General features: G+C 46.2%; 1 protein-coding gene across 1 annotated transcript in view; it reads left to right on the top strand.

The window, feature by feature from the left end:
* The window catches only part of LOC135880586 (neuronal acetylcholine receptor subunit alpha-7-like), a 103,353-nt gene that overhangs the window by 17,403 nt on the left and 69,702 nt on the right, over window positions 1–16,248 (top strand). The window contains exon 2 of the mRNA XM_065406928.1: window positions 3,667–3,806. Coding sequence (XP_065263000.1) covers window positions 3,667–3,806 — 140 coding nt within the window. The remainder of the gene's footprint in view (window positions 1–3,666; window positions 3,807–16,248) is intronic.

Below are 16,248 nucleotides of genomic sequence, written 5' to 3'. Positions count from 1 at the left end.
GCACAAGGGAACTGAACGATGGTTTCACCTCATGTCTGGTGTCACTTTTGAGCAATTGACTTTTCAACTTTACCATTCTTCGAATAGTTATTTTGGATGCAATTTCATACTGGCCACCGGAAAAAAGATTCAGTCCCGAAGACCGGGGGCCAGATTTGTGTTTGAGAGAGGAATCTCTCTGTATCTCACTACCAGTCCCCAGAACCAGAAATTACAACCTCCTGTTACAGAAAAATGCCACAATTTAGCTCATTCCGACTTCACACCATGGAGTTTTCAGGGCTTTAGAGGGAGAGAAAACCAATCATCTCCCTGGTGACCGAAGCACTGAGTATTTTCTAAAAAAATATAGTGTAATCTGTCCCCTATCTCACCTCTCTTCCTGCTCGGAGGCTACGGCAACAAAAAGAGATGACAGTCTGATTAGACAGGCCAACCATTTGTGACACCAACAGCTGCCTTGGCAATTTGCCAGGAGCCCGCAGGCTCCAAATTGCACGGAGATTTACATAATTTCATAGATAAAAAAATGAAATGCGCACAAACATATGGCTACAAATCCCAACACAATGGGCTGTATAATAGCTGGGATATGTTGCTGGTCTCCAAGTTGAGTGGGCGCCAGCAATGGCGCAACATTGAGAGAGGACACAACATCAGATAATAATGGAGGACTTCAGCTGCCAAAATATTAACAGGCACAGTTTGAGAAGAAATTTCTCAATCCCATAAAGAATTGCTTCTTGGAACAGCTAGGTCTGGAGGACACAGGAGGAGAGGATATGTTTGACTCTGTCCTAAGTAATACACAGGAGAACTTGGTTTAATGAAGCTACAGGACTACAATGGTAGTACAGTCTACATTGTTGTGGATAGAGGGATTTTCAAACACTAACATAGGGCGGGGGGGAGGGAAGAAACACAAGCCAGTTTAAACGAAGCTAAGGAGACAAAAAAAATGGAGGAGCTTCCACTCTGATTGTAAGCACTTATGCAATCATAACCAGAGTCATGCTTACCCCTAAACAATGGGAACAAGATAGAACGGGACAGGCACACGGTAAGGCCCAAGAGTTTATTGAAACCTTAGAGGTTACCTTAAAAAAAATGAAAATACAGTTTAGGTGAAGCTAATAGAAGGGAACTTAAGTAATGGTGGGTAAAATGTAAGCTAGGCAGTTAAGAGTGAATTTGAGAAGAAAATAGACAAAGACATGTGAACCAAATAAGATCTTTTTCAAGCATATCAGAAGACGGCAACTTGCAAGAAAGTCCGTGGGTTTGCTGAGCTATGAGTAAGAGAATCAGAGTATTCCAGACATGACACAGAAGCTAAACAAACAATCTCTTTGCACAGCTGTTCACCACAGAAGGCATTGGTGAAGATGTCTAACTCTGAGCTAGTCTTTTCAGGCAATGAAGCTGTGGGACTGTCCAAGACTGAGGTGGCAACCATGAGAGATATAGATGCAATCTGACAATTTAAATTACAATAGCTCACCAGGCCCAGTGTTCCTTGTGTTCCTTCAGAACTCTTGAATGAAGCGGCTATACACTCTCTCAATCAGCTACTACAGAGGAGTGCAGCAGGTGTACCTCTCTTAAAAAAACAACAACAACACAACACCTTAGGGGTGATCCTGGGAAATACAGAGCAGAGACTCTGTTATGATCCCTTACCTCAGCATCAGAGAAATTAATTGGAACACTAAATTAAAGATAGATATAAGAGTACATGATATTGCTGGCTTAAACAGGCCTGGTATTTGTAAATAAAGCTGTGATTCCAGTCTACTAGGATTCTTTGAGCATGTTAACAAAAAATTGGATAAAGGATCACAGGCTGACATAATTTATTTGGATTGCCAAAAAAAGACATTAGCTGTAATCACTCAGGAACAAGCCCTAGTCTCGTTGCGGACAGCTCAATGAAAAGATCTGCTCAATGTGCAGTGAGCATCAAAAAAGCAGCCAAGGAGTTACACTGCACGAAGGCTAGAGAATTATCATGATAGTTATTTATTAATTTGTACTGCAATAGAGCCCAGAGGCCACAGTCTGTGATTGAGCCCCTATTGTGCTAGGCACTGAACCCTCGTAGAATGAAAATTCAGTCCCTGTCCTGAAGAGCTTGCATTCTAAGACATCAGCCCTGCAAAGATTCATCTATCTTAGGGTACGTCTACCCTACCCGCCGGATTGGCGGGCAGTGATCGATCCAGCGGGGGTCGATTTATCGTGTCTAGTCTAGACGCGATAAATTGATCCCCGAGCACTCTCCCGTTGACTCCTGTACTTCACCACCATGAGAGACGCAGGTGGAGTCGATGGGAGAGCGACAGCAGTCGACTCACCGCGGTTAAGACACCACGGTAAGTCGATCCAAGTACGTCAACTTCAGCTATGTTATTCACATAGCAGAAGTTGTGTAACTTAGATCGATCCCCCCCCCAGTGTAGACCAGGACTTAGATACTTATGTGGCCGCCATTATCTTAGTGTCCAAAGGCCTCATAATCTTTAATGTATTGATGTACCCTTATGCCTATGAATAGTCCCAGTGAAACTAATTTACACACATGTCTCAGTCTTTGCAGGATCAGGGTGCAAGGACAATACTGAAATTATGGTAATGCCATTGTACAAATCAATGGAGCACCCTCCCCTTGAATGCTGAGCTTCATTCTGGTCATACTAACTCAAAAAAAAAAAAAAAAAAAAAAAAAAAAAAAAAAAAAAAGATTTGCACTGCTAGCAGAAAGAGAAAAGATCCAGAGTGAAAAACGGCAAAAGAAATTAGCGGTCTGGAAAGACTTCACAGATTAGAAACAAATGAAATTGGGAGAAGGGATATGGTGGAGGTATACAAAACTATGAATGACCCTCAGACAGTAGATTGGTGCTTCCATTTACGCTGTCTCATAACATACGAATGAGGAGCACCCAAGGAAAGCAGAAGTTAAAAAACCAGTACAAGGACTTTAAACCCCCCACTTCATTCCATAATATGGCAGTTGAGGCGACGCAGATTATCGAAGCAAAGAGCTGTAGGATTTTCAGAAGGATTAGCCATTTCTATAGGGCTAGACTGTGCTTGTTTGGCACAGGCCTGTGTTGAGGGGCAGCAGGGAAGGCATTGACAGAAATAACACCTCCCACAGCTCTACTCTTTAGCTGCTATACCCCTGGTGTGAAATTCTGGCCCCAATGAAAATCAGTGGGAATTTGGGCATTGACTTCAGGGAAGCCAGGTGTGCTAGTTAGCACATGGGGAAGGGAAGTCATAACTCTATTTCCCACCCCCTGCAGCACCCCTATAGGAACATCTTGATAGCAAGTTTGTCGTGTGGGCTTTCCTGCCTTAGAGAGATGTCAAGAGCTTCAGCTGCGTATTTTGTCATGTGGCACTAAAGATTCCTAGCCAGCTTATATACCTCTAGCTCTTTGGCTGCTCTGTGATAGAAACGCATGCAGTGCACAATGTTTTATGAAACCATAGAATGGAAGATGTGTTAGATATGGGCAAACTTGAGGAGGTCTTTACTTTCTGGGAATCTGCTTCTCGGTTTTAGAAGATCAAAATAAACTATGGAGGATTCAAAAATAAAATGACTTTCTGATCGGGCCAGATGATTTATGTCACCATCTTTTTTCCCCCCTCCAAAAGTTTCCCAACAGGGTGAAAACCAAAGGCGTCTGTATAGAGAACTGTTGAGGAACTACAATCGCCTTGAACGCCCCGTAGTGAATGATTCCCAACCTCTTATTGTTGAGCTACAACTTTCTTTGCTGCAGATAATCGATGTGGTAAGTCAGCAGCAATTCTGCTTCGTGAGCATAACCTCGTCAAGGTAATGAATTCAGCTGCTGTTGTAAATGGTGTAGGGACTGCATGTGGCCTCTTAACCAGACTGCTATAGAATGGAAATTGAGAACAGAATGGTTTGGATTAGGGATTTTGCAGAACGCCAACACATGGGTTTGTCACTTCGGAATACTAATACCACTCTAAATGCACAGCTGTCCCTGACAACATGAGGAACGTGTTGATTAATTATGTAGCTTTTTAATGATTTTACATAAAAACACTGATTATGAACCATGTGTTACTACAAATTAATAAGCATGTGTTATTCCCCGAGCCAGCCTCGAAGCTGTAGTTATGGACCCTGTGCTATTTCTGGAGCTACTCTGGAATGGCTATATGAGGCAATATGCAACGGGGCATTGGAACAATTTGTATAGTGGGGGTGTGGAACGCCATTAAACCAAACTGTAAACCCCATATATGAGGAAAACCACTCCAAGCTGCTGCATCCCCAGCACCTCTAACTCCAGCACCCCGATACGCAAGAGCACCAGTGTGCAGAGACGGCCGTGCCTGTCTGTCTACAAGAACTGGTATGGCTGGTACTCCAACCCCTCTGCCAAACAGCCAGGTGGCAGCAGCAGCTGCTTCTTGCTGGCTTCTGAACATGCAAACGAGGGTGGGGGAGAGCAGAGCGCCGTAGTCGGTGCGTAGAAGATGCAGAGAGAGTGAGCGGGGTAAGGGACCGGCTGCAGCAGAGTGGGTGTAGATGTAACATGAAGCCCCCCTGTGGCTCACTGGCAGCAGGGGTCAAACCTGGGACCTAGGGAATCTTAAAGCATGAGCTGCTGCTGCAGGCGCTAGCGGAGCTTTCTGTGTTAGCCAAGGCCCGGCAGAGTTTGCGGGAGTGGGGAGAGAGATGCCCCACGGTGAACTTTAGCATGCAAAATAATCCAAGTCAAAATCTCCTCTCCACGGTGAGGAGGGTTTCATCGTATAGAACAGCAGCTAAACCCCCCAGAAATAGTCTGTATATAAATACAATATATTCCCTAGACAACTGACTGCAGAAGTAGTGTCTACCCACTAGATTCCAGCCCCTGGAACTATGGTGTGCGTCTTAGTCTTGTCCTCTGCATCTACCGACACAACACCCTCTTTTTATTGTTATTGGCTGGCCTTTTTTTTTACAATAACGAGAGAGTTTCTTGGTTTTCTACCAACCTGAGGAATGACACTCTACTATTTTCAAAAATCATCCATCGTGTCCTCTAGCCCACGTATAACTTGGGGAGAGGGGGAGTTACAGAAACAGGTTTTGGGGGCATGTCAGAAAATAAGGTTCCTTTTGGGGAAAGGTTTTTAAAATACCTAGATGAAAACTTCCTTTGAGAGCATTTCTTTAAGCACTTTATCTCCCGGATGTCATCCTGTCTGTTGCAGTGAATTTAAATTTCTATATCCCCTGCGCATGAGCCAAAGCAGGAAAGATTTATTTTATAAAAGGAGGTCAACTAAACAGTTATATGCTTTAGAAACAAAGCTTTTGCTCTTTGTCTAATGCCCCAGATGTTGTGGGGGCATTCGCTCTTATCAGGAATGACCTCTTCCCAGACAAGCATGCTGTAAGTCCCCTTTGCAGTTCCGGCAACACTGATCATTAGACAAGAGTCCCAGATCCAAACAAACCCAAACTTGGGGGACGTTCAGACCCTACAACACCCATACGGCGTCCATTCAATTAAAATAGAAACAACTCTAGACTGGCACGATGGCCGCAAGAGACCTGGGTCTGGAGAATATTGGAATCCCTGCTTCTGCACGTGACATGAGGGTTATGTCATGAGGTCCAAAAAAGGTTACCAATTGCACCACGTTTTCAGCCTCAGTTCTGGTTGACTGTCAGACTAGCATTGCATGAAACCATTTATCTTCTCTTCCTAAGTGTCCATTCCCAGGGATGCAACCTTGCCAGCTGTGTAAATTAGAGAAATTATTTTGTATAGGGGGTGCCATTAAAGTTGCTTGTGTCACCTTATCTGCGTCATAGGAGGAGAAGCCACCCATCCACATTGCTTAGGATCTGATTTAGCAAAGCACTTAAAGCATGTGTCTAAGGCTATGTCTACACTCGAGAGCTTACAGCGGCACAGCTGTACTGATGCAGCTCTGCTTCTGTAAGATGTGTTTTTTCACACCCCTGAGCAACATAAGTTTTGCCAACATAAGTGGTAGTGTAGGCATGGCCTAAGTGCTTTGCTGAATCAGGCTATTTTCTGCCTAGACAGCAGCTGCTTTCAAGTTGAAGGGCATGAGTGGCTCACCACTGTTCTCAAATGTCTTTTCTAAACCATCTCTTGTTGCCAGACTCTCATGTTATTAAAGATACAAGGTGGGCGAGGGAATATCTTTTATGGAACCAACTTCTTTTGGCGAGACACACAAGCTGCGGAGCTTACACAGAGCTCTTCTTCTGGTCTGGGAAAGGTACTCACAGCTAAATACAAGGTGGAACGGATTGTTTAGCATAAGTAGTTAGCACATATTGTAAAGGGACCATTCAAGGTAGAGTGGCTTGTTAGTACCTCTGCAGTCATAGGACTGAGGGGGTTAGTGGGTTACAGATTGCTGTAATAAGCCATAAATCCAGGGTCTCTATTCAGTCCCTGATTTTTGGTGCCTAGCAGAGTTATGAATTTAAGCTTCCAGACTTGTCTTTGGAAAGGGTTGTGCAGGTTTCCTTTGAGGATGAAGATGGAGAGGTCAGACAGTGATCGCTTTGGGGAAAGAGTTCACCCACAGATGATAGGTGTTTTTTTGTCTTATTTTCCTGTGTGAGATCATTCGAGAGCATAGTGATTCATAGAAGAGTCATAGAAGATTAGGGTTGGAAGAGCCCTCAGAAGGTCATGTAGTCCACCCCCTGCTCCAAGCAGGACCAACACCAATTAAATCATCCCAGCCAGGGCTTTGTCAAGCTGGGCCTTAAAAACCTCTAAGGATGGAGATTCCACCACCTCCCTAGGGAACCCATTCCAGTGCTTCACCACCCTCCTAGTGAAATAGTTTTTCCTAATATCCAACCTAGATCTCCCACACTGCAATTTGAGACCATTGCTCCTTGTTCTGTCATCTGCCAACACTGAGAACAGTCTAGATCCATCCTCTTTGGAATCCCCCTTCAGGTAGTTGAAAGCAGCTATCAAATCCCCCCTCATTCTTCTCTTCTGCAGCCTAAATAAGCCCAGTTCCCTCAGCCTCTCCTCATAAGTCATGTGCCCCAGCCCCCTAATCATTTTCGTTGCCCTCCGCTGGACTCTCTCCAATTTGTCCACATCCTTCTTGTAGTGAGGAGCCCAAAACTGGATGCAACACTCCAGATGTGGCCTCACCAGTGCCAAATAGAGGGGAATAATCACTTCCCTCGATCTGCTGGCAATGCTCCTACTAATGCAGCCCCATATACCCTTAGCCTTCTTAGCAACAAGGGCACACTGCTGACTCATATCCAGCTTCTCATCTACTGTAATGCCCAGGTCCTTTTCTGCAGATTGTCTGATTTCACACACATAGCTGTTGTTGGAGCATTTAGTGCACTGGAGGAGATACAGCACATGTTGTGATAGGCATGTGTAGTACCCAAGGATCCTGAAAGGTGTGTTGTGGATGCCTAGAGGTGGGCATCTCCTCAGGTCCATAGATGCACAAAGGGTCCTCTTACTCCTCTGTGTTTCCAGGTAGCCACTTCACAGGCCAGAAGGGATCATTGTGATCATGTGGGCTGATCTCCCAAATACCCCCAGGATATAATTTTACCCAGCCATTCCCTTTTAGAGAGCCATCAGGCTTCATTTAAAGACTTCACATAATGAAGAATTTATTACATGCCTGAGTAAGTGGTTCCAAAGGTTAATAACCCTCCCTGTTTAACATTTGGGCCATATTTCTAGTCTGAATTTATCTAGCTTCAGCTTCCAACAATTGGATGTTACGCCTTTGGCCAGGAGATTAAAAAGCTTTCTACCTCAGAAATCTTCTCCCCTATTTATAGACTACCACCTCTTGGATAAACTATGTAGATAGAGCTGCAGTGAAGGGTGCAGTATTTGCAGCCAGGGACCAGCGCTCCATGGTGCTGGGGGGGGGGGGGTGTACAAACACAGAATAAGAGGCAGCCTGTGCCACAGAGTGCTGACAACCTAAGCATAAGATGAGAGTCAACAGGTGGAAGCACCAGGTAACAATGAGACAATACAGGTCAGCATGACAAGCGACCGCCCCACTGCACCAGTAGCCTAGGCACGGAGTTTTTTGTAGGGATCACAGCAGACAGTTGTAAGGAGCGAAATGAAGCAGGGCAACGTGGTGACCGCGCAGATGCTTATGGGGAGCTCCTCCAGACATAGGGGGTGGCTTGAGGACAGAGTGCAGAAGTGCTCATTTGACAATTGAATCATTGGGTGTTGAAGGCTGGGATCATTACCGGCGGTGAGTCCGGAACTGGCATCTCAGCAGCCTGAGGGATGACAGGAAGGGCAGGGATTGGCTGTGAAGGACCTTAAAAGTGAAGCCAGGTACTTTGATGCAGCAAAGAAGGGGGAGCCAGGCGAGGAACTAAAAGAAGAGTGACGTACTCAAAGCAATGAGCTAGGGAAGTTATCTTTGCAGTATCATGAATGGATACGAAAGCGGTACAACAGAATAGGTTCAGGTCACAGAGCAAGCAAGCAGTTGAGACGCAAGAGGAGAGCCTGGGTAAGCGTTTTAGCCACGTGGATGGAGAAGAAAGGCTGGATCTTAGAGGTGTTTGGCAGGAAGAATTGGCAGATGTTTTAGGAATTAAAGTGCGGATGCCAGAAGTTGACACAGTATTTCAGGAAGAGTGTCACTGATGCCATATCCGGAGGTATTATCATTGCTCTGCCCCGACTTGATATCCTCCTGCTTACATAACCCTGTTAGCTCTTTTAGCTACAGCCGTGCATCAGGAGCTCGTGTTCAGTTGGTTCGGCCCCTGACCCTGGCAGCTGGGCTCAGGCGGGGAGCAGAGGGGGCCGCTGCCCCAGCCAGGCTCTCTCAGGCAGCTGCCGCGCTGCACAGTCAGTGACCCGGCGCGGCCAGCTTCAGTCACATGAGAAGCAGCTCCGTCCTGCTCCCCACCCGGGCCCGGCTGCCAGGGAGAGCAGCCAAACGCACCGGGGAGGTGCAGTGGGAGAAGGACACAGCCAGCCCTCCCCCTCAGGTGACGCTGGTGGGAGAGCCCGGTGGACCCAAGCTGGGCACAGGAGACATGTGGGGCGGTCACGTGCCCCCCCAGCATCAGGAGGCACAAGTCGTCTGTGCCTGTCCCCATCATTGTTTATCACTCCATCAATTTGTGTCTCATCTGGGCATTTTGCCAGCCATGATTTTATATGTTCTTCCAAGTCATTGATAAAGATACTGATTAGTGGCAGGCCAAGAACAGACCCCTGCAGGACCCTCACTAAAAACCACTTTCAATGGCCTGCTACTGCCTCTCCCATACAGGTGTGTGTGGCCAGCGGGCTGGGGAAGGAATCGGTGCCAGGCGTAGGGGTGGTGCAGATCACTTCCTCCACCAGAGCATGGGGAGAACCAAGGAGTCGGAGTCACAATCTCAGGCTCAGCAGATAGGTTCGGGTTGAACTGTGTTATCTGTAGCAGGAGTCACAGAACTAGAGCACGTTGCATCACCTCACTGTACTGGTACGTGCCCAGATTGCTAGACAAAGCCCCAACCCTCACGCACTCCCCCCGCTGAACTCCCAGGGAAGGTCACCAGAGCTCCTCACACAGTGAAGTTACCAGACTGGGCTATCAGTAAGTAGAAGATGCCCAGAAATCATAGAAATCCCACACGTCCTGGATGTCTTAGGTACCTGTGCAGCCTGTTGGATAGTGTGCCTACTTACTCACAGGGCTACTTACACCATTGTGCAAATCTTACTCGCTTCAGGGATCGCTCACTCGCACAAGTCACCATATTGGGCCTAATGGAACCACGCACAGGAGTTCACCAACATGGTTAAGCCTTGCACAACTGTCTGGAATTGTGTACTGCTTTCCCTGTCCAGGAAGGGAACATGAAAAGAAAAAAAAGAAACCAGAACTTACCAGCCTGTTTTAAAATTGCACGACAGGAATAGGGGATTATCCCATTGGTTACCCAGTTCACCTCTCTCCTTCTCCTAGACGAGGACATGGCTTGACATCACATCTATAAAACACGAGCACAGCACACACATTATACAGTGGCTGGAGGAATCTGCTTCCACACAGGCTCTCTTGAACCAAGTCAAGTCTAAACTCAACCAGCATGGAGAAAAACAGGTTCTAAGGGATACAGACTCCCTCCTGCATCATGGAAAGGCAAGACGCCTCTCAGGTCTCCATAATTTGCCCTCCACAATGATGAATACCACGTCACATGGAGAAATCCACCTCCCCCAGTCACAAATGCAATGCTGATAGATCCCAGTAGGCGGGATCGAACCTGGGACCTTTGGAGCTTAGTGCATGAACCTCTACTGCATGATCTAAAAGCCAACTGGCTGTTAGCTAAGGCTGTAGAGCAGACTCATTAATCTCTCTCTAAGTGGTCTCGGTGCCACTAGATGGGACAGAACATCACACCCAGGAGGTGCGTGGGTTACACACACAAAATGTCAAAGCATGACTTGCTTTGATTAGACGTGGTGCTGCTGGCACCAGCAGTTTGTCTCTGTGGGGTTTATTTAGAAGCCAGTTGTAGCAAACCAAAGCCCTTGAGAATGTATTTTCCGTATAGTAGAGATATGGCACATGGATGCCAGTGCACGGCACTATCACGAGAGCTAAGGTTTCCAGACAGTCTAAATCACAGCTAAAGCTGACGCAGCCCATGTTTGCATGGGAGTCAGTGCACTGCAGAAATGATTAGCCCTTCCAGTCCTACCCAGAAAACCGATACATTCGAGGCACTTTCCTGCACTGTCAGCCACAGAGATGCGTATTTGTTGTGCACAATGATACGCTATTATTTCTTTTGGAGTCACACCTACTGGCCACAACAGAGATTGAGGCCCCATCTGTGCTAGATGCTGCACATACACAGTGAGAGACCGCCCCTGCCCCAAAGAGCTGGCTGTCTACCTTGACATAAAGGGGGAGAGGGGAAATAGAGGCACAGAGAGGGGAAATGACTTCCTAGGGTCACACAGCAGGTCACTGGCAGAGCTGAGGAACAGAACATAGGTCTTCTAAGTCCCAGTTCACTATGTGCCCTCTCCAATGAATTACACTGCATATGCGCCATTAAAATATACCTCATTTGTATGCAAGGTCTCCTTCACAGCGCTGTTACTCTCCAGCTCTGTAGCAGAACTTAGTGGATCCCAGCTGATGAGGGAGGGGGCTTGGATGGATGGAGGGCCAGTTACCAGGAACAGTCCCAAGTTGCCCAAAGCCCCACTAATATAAGGGGGAGCGAAATGTGGTCCAAAAAGAATGAGAATCCTGACAAATTAGTATTTTGGCAATTGCCATGTACCCAATACTGTGAGCTCTGTGCTCTTTTGTTATGCACTTTTTTACTGTAGCATAGTCAGTATAAATAAAGTGTTTATTCATAGACTCTGAAGACAGGGAAAAAGCCGAGTGTTAGATTATGGCTCCTGAAAACTTGCAAATTCTCAGCTTTGTCTAAACATTCCCCATCATATCTGGCCACGACATTCTTACAGAAGGACTATTGGGACTCACAGAAACCATCTTCAAAACACTCGCCAGACAAAGGGAAGGTTCCTCCTGGACAATCAACTTGCTCCAGAAACTCTGCATCAACAACCTCTCTCAGAACGCCATACTTGCTATCAGGAAGTCACCTCCCTATACACCAACATTCCTCACGATGGCATTGCTGCTTGCCTCAAATATCTACAAGACAATGAACAATTGTCAGATGACCACCTCAAACACATCACCAAACTCATCCATTTCATCCTTACCCAAAACATTTTACATTCAAACACTTTGTCCAAACTGTGGGAACAGCGATGGATACTAGGAAGGTTCTCCAATATGCAAACCTCTTCATGGGCCACCTTATGGAAGAATTTCTGGAAAAATGCAACTAGAAACTGATGATGTATCTGAGATACATTAATGATATTTTCATCCTCTGGACAGATGACCCAAACTTGCTCAGATTTCCACTACAACTTCAACAACCACCATTCACTCCTGCACCAGCATCAACATCCTGGACACCACAATCAGCTTCAACAATGGCCCTACAGACAACTTATATACAAGAAACCCACAGATCACCACACCTACCTTCATAGATCCAGCAACCACGCCAACACCAAGAAACCTATTATCTACAGCCATGGCCTCAGATAACACAGAATAAGCTTTCAGGAGAAGGTCTGGGATATACACCTTAAGAGATTTAAAACAGCCTTCACCAAACAAGGACATGTACCAGAGAAGTAGATCACATCATGTAATGGACCACACTAATTCCGCAAGAGAACCTGTTTTAATACAGGAAAAAACCCACTAAATATACACCATTAGTTGTTGCCTACAACCCCACACTGGAACCCCTACAGGATATAAAACATTTCAACCCATACTTGGTGGGGACCCATCCTGAAAGATATTCCCAACCTCCCTCTCTTCTGGCCTTCAAATAATCCACCAACCTCACCCAGATCACCATCAGAAACAAGTTCCCCACAGACCACGACACACCAACTCAAAGTGGCAACAGACCCTGCCATAACAGATGCAAAATCTGCAGCCCTACCTTCATTGCTATCATGATCAATATTCCTCACAACACACCTTTCAAGATGCATGGACCTGACATATGCTTATCACAACATGTGGTGTAACTCGTCCAGTGCATCAAATGCCCCAACAACTATTATGTGGGTGAAACTAGAGAATCACCATATTCTCAAATGATTTCACACAGAAAAATGATGAGACAAAAGCCCCCTATCACCTGTGGGTGAACACGTCTCACCAAGTGATCACTGCAAAAGATGAGCCTGGCAGCTTAAATCAGTGGTTCTCAAACTTTTGTACTGGTGACCGCTTTCACATAGCAACCCTCTGAGTGTGCCCCCCTCACCGCTCCATAAATTAAAAACACTTTTTTATGTATTTAACACCATTATAAATGCTGGAGGCAAAGCGGGGTTTGGGGTGGAGGCTGACAGCTTGTGACCCCCCCATGTAATAACCTTGTGACCCCCTGTGGGGTCCCGACCCCCAGTTTGAGAACCCCTGGCTTAAATTCATAACTCTGCTAGACACCAAAGATTGTGGACTGAATAGAGACACTGTGTCTCATTACAACAATCTGTAGCCCACTAACTCTCCTTTGTCCTAGGACTGCAGAGGTGTTAATTGCCCACTGCTTGCATGGTTTCTTGCAACATGCGTTAACTGCTTATGCTTAACAATCTGTTCCACCTTGTATTTAGCTGTGACACTCGGAATGCCTATCCCAGACCCGAAGAGCTCTGTGGGGGAATGGCTGTGTAAGTGACAGTCAGCTTGGGAATCCTGGTGCCTGGGTTAACCTGCTATTGTAGGGGGAATGGGATACTTGGAGTCTGGAATAAGAGGTCTTATGTGGTAGCAGAGATTTTTCTGCCGCTCTACGGGGATGTAAGTGGGTGCATTGTGTGTGTGTGTGAAGAGAATCCGGGTCCCATTCAACATGCAGTGTGGATGAAAGAGTTCTGTGCATAAACAACATACAAGAAAGTTTACTTGACTGAAAGAAAAGAAAAATAATCCTGGAATTTGCTCCTATTAAGTTCAATGGCAACCAACCCATAAAAGTCATTTTCTATTCAGAAGTTGGTCCCATCAGAGATATTACCTCACCCACCTTGTCTGTCACACAACAAAAAACACAGTCACTGCCCCAAATAACATACAGTCCTAACTATAATGCTGGCCAATTGGCAGATGTGTGGCACTATTTTCCTTTCCATTTCCTAACAGAGAAAGGAGCAATGGACACTCCATGAGGGTTACTGTTGGAAGGTTTAAAAACCCCCAGAAAAGTAGCCCCTCTCCCAGTACAATGCCCCCTTTCGGGTGTGTGTCTGTTGTGTGGATAGGGAGCAGGCAAATGGACATTTCCTTTGCTCTTTGGCCTCTTAACCCTTGTTGCTGAGTAGCTCCTTCTCCCATTGCTTTCTCCTCCCACTGTTGGTTTGTTTATTTTTCTGGAGTAGCTGGGAGGGGGGGAGGGCATCATATATGTATTTATTTTCATTTTCCTAATAGGCGGGCTGCATGGTCCAGTGGATCAGGCCCCAGACTGGGTCTCAGAAACCTGGGGTCTATTACCTGTTCTGCCACTGAGCTGCTGTGTTCTCTTGTTTTTCAGTTCCCCCCGCACACACACACACACACACACACACTTACACACTTGTGTTCCTTACATTGGCCCCCTTCAACATCTTGATTTTCCCCTCTGATTTTATTTGTTTGTATTCTGGCCATTTTCAATTTAAAAAAAAAAAAAAAAAGAGAGGAAATTTTCAGCCAAACCTTTACTTCCTACCCAGGTGTTTTGCGGCATTTTGCAGGAGTAAATAAAACCCAAACCTGGATAGTGTGGGAGGAACACCCCATGGACAGCCCGGTCTTCCCTGTTCTTACTAAAAGAAACCTACATCTTTATTTATTTAGGCAAAGATTTTCAAAAGTGATCAGTACTTTTCAGTGCTCAACTTGATACCTTAAAAGGGCATGATTTTCAGAAGGTGGGTACTCAGCAGTTTCTGGGAACAAATAAATAAATAAACCAGGCTGCTTTAAAGGTGTCTCAGGTTGGCCACTCAGCATCCCTCGTCCCTTTTGAAAATCCTGGCACTAGATTTCCAAGTAATCCACGTATCTTTGTTTCGTAGGTGCCAGAGTGAGAGCTGCCATCTTGGCGGACCCACCAGGGAATTGAAACCGGGACCTCCAGAGCTAAAAGCAGGAGCAGCTACAGCTTGAACTAAAGCTCGCTAGCTGGGGTTGTAAAGAGACTTACACCCTCTGTGGGGCGGGCATAGAGGGGGACCTGTAATATGCACTCACCGTGATGTACTCATTGTGATAAAGTTCCTCCTCTACCTTGGTGGGTCCCGCGCTTATTGGCGGATTTTGCTCGCCTCAGAGATTCACAGTAGCCCTCAGTTTGGCCACTTTCGTGGCTCAAATCTGCTGTTCACTCAGATAACCTCATCACTGGCTAGTATGGGGAAAAAGAGTAAGAACAATCCCCGCAGTTTCTGCTGATCCACCATGTGGGTCGGGGAACAGCCCAGAGACCTTCCCCTCTGGTGGAACCTCCTGTGTTGGATCAGGAGTTAGCAGGTTTGGGGGGAACCCGGGCCTGCCCTCTACCCCGGGTACCAGCCCAGGGCCCTGTGGATCGCAGATGTCTAGAGTGCCTTCTGGAACAGCTGCGTGACAGCTACAATTCCCTGGGCTACTTCCCCATGGCCTCCTCCCGACACCTTCTTTGTCCTCACCACAGGACCTTCTTCCTGATATCTGTTAACGCTTGTACCCCTCAGTCCTCCAGCAGCACGTCCTCTCACTCCCAGCTCCTTACGCACACCTCACTAACTGGAGTGAGAGCCTTTTTAAACCAGGTGTCCTGATTAGCCTTAATTAATTCTAGCAGCTTCCCAATTGGCTACAGGTGTCCTAATTAGCCTGCCTGCCTTAATTAGTTCCAGAAAGTTCCTGAGTGTTCTGGAATAGTCCCTGTTATCTTACCCAGGGAAAAGGGACCTGCTTAACCTGGAACTAATGTATCTACCTTCGACCACTCTCTTGTAGCCATCTGGCCTGACCCCGTCACAACATGTACATTAGAATCACAGAAGTGTAGGACAGGAAGGGACCTTGAGAGGTCAACTGGTCCAGTCCTGGCACTCAAGGCAGGACTACGTAATAGCTAGACCATCCCTGACAGGTGTTTGTCTGACTTGTTCTTAAAAACCTCCAATGATGGAGATTCTACAACCTCCCTAGACAATTTATTCCAGTGCTTACCACGTGGACAGTAAGGAAGTTTTTCCTAATGTCCAACCTAAACCTCCCTAGCTGCAATTTAAGTCCATTGCTTCTTGTCTTATCCTCGGAGGTTAACAAGAACAATTTTTCCAACCTCCTCCTTGTAACAACCTTTTATGTCCCCCCCTCAGTCTTCTCTTCTCCAGAAGAAACAAACCCTTTTTTCCCCCCAACATTCCCTCATAGGTCATGTTTTCTAGAACTTTAATCATTTTTGTTGCTCTTCTCTGGATTTTCTCCAATTTGTCCACCTCTTTCCTGAAACATGACACCCAGAACTGGGCACTATGCTCCAGCTGAGGCCTTATCGACGCAGAGTAAAGCAGAAGAATTACT

Source organism: Emys orbicularis, chromosome 6 (genome assembly GCF_028017835.1).
Source record: "Emys orbicularis isolate rEmyOrb1 chromosome 6, rEmyOrb1.hap1, whole genome shotgun sequence".
In the NCBI taxonomy this organism is placed as follows: Eukaryota; Metazoa; Chordata; order Testudines; family Emydidae; genus Emys; species Emys orbicularis.
The sequence above is the reverse complement of the archived record's forward strand: the minus strand, read 5'-3'. Positions and strand labels throughout refer to the sequence as shown.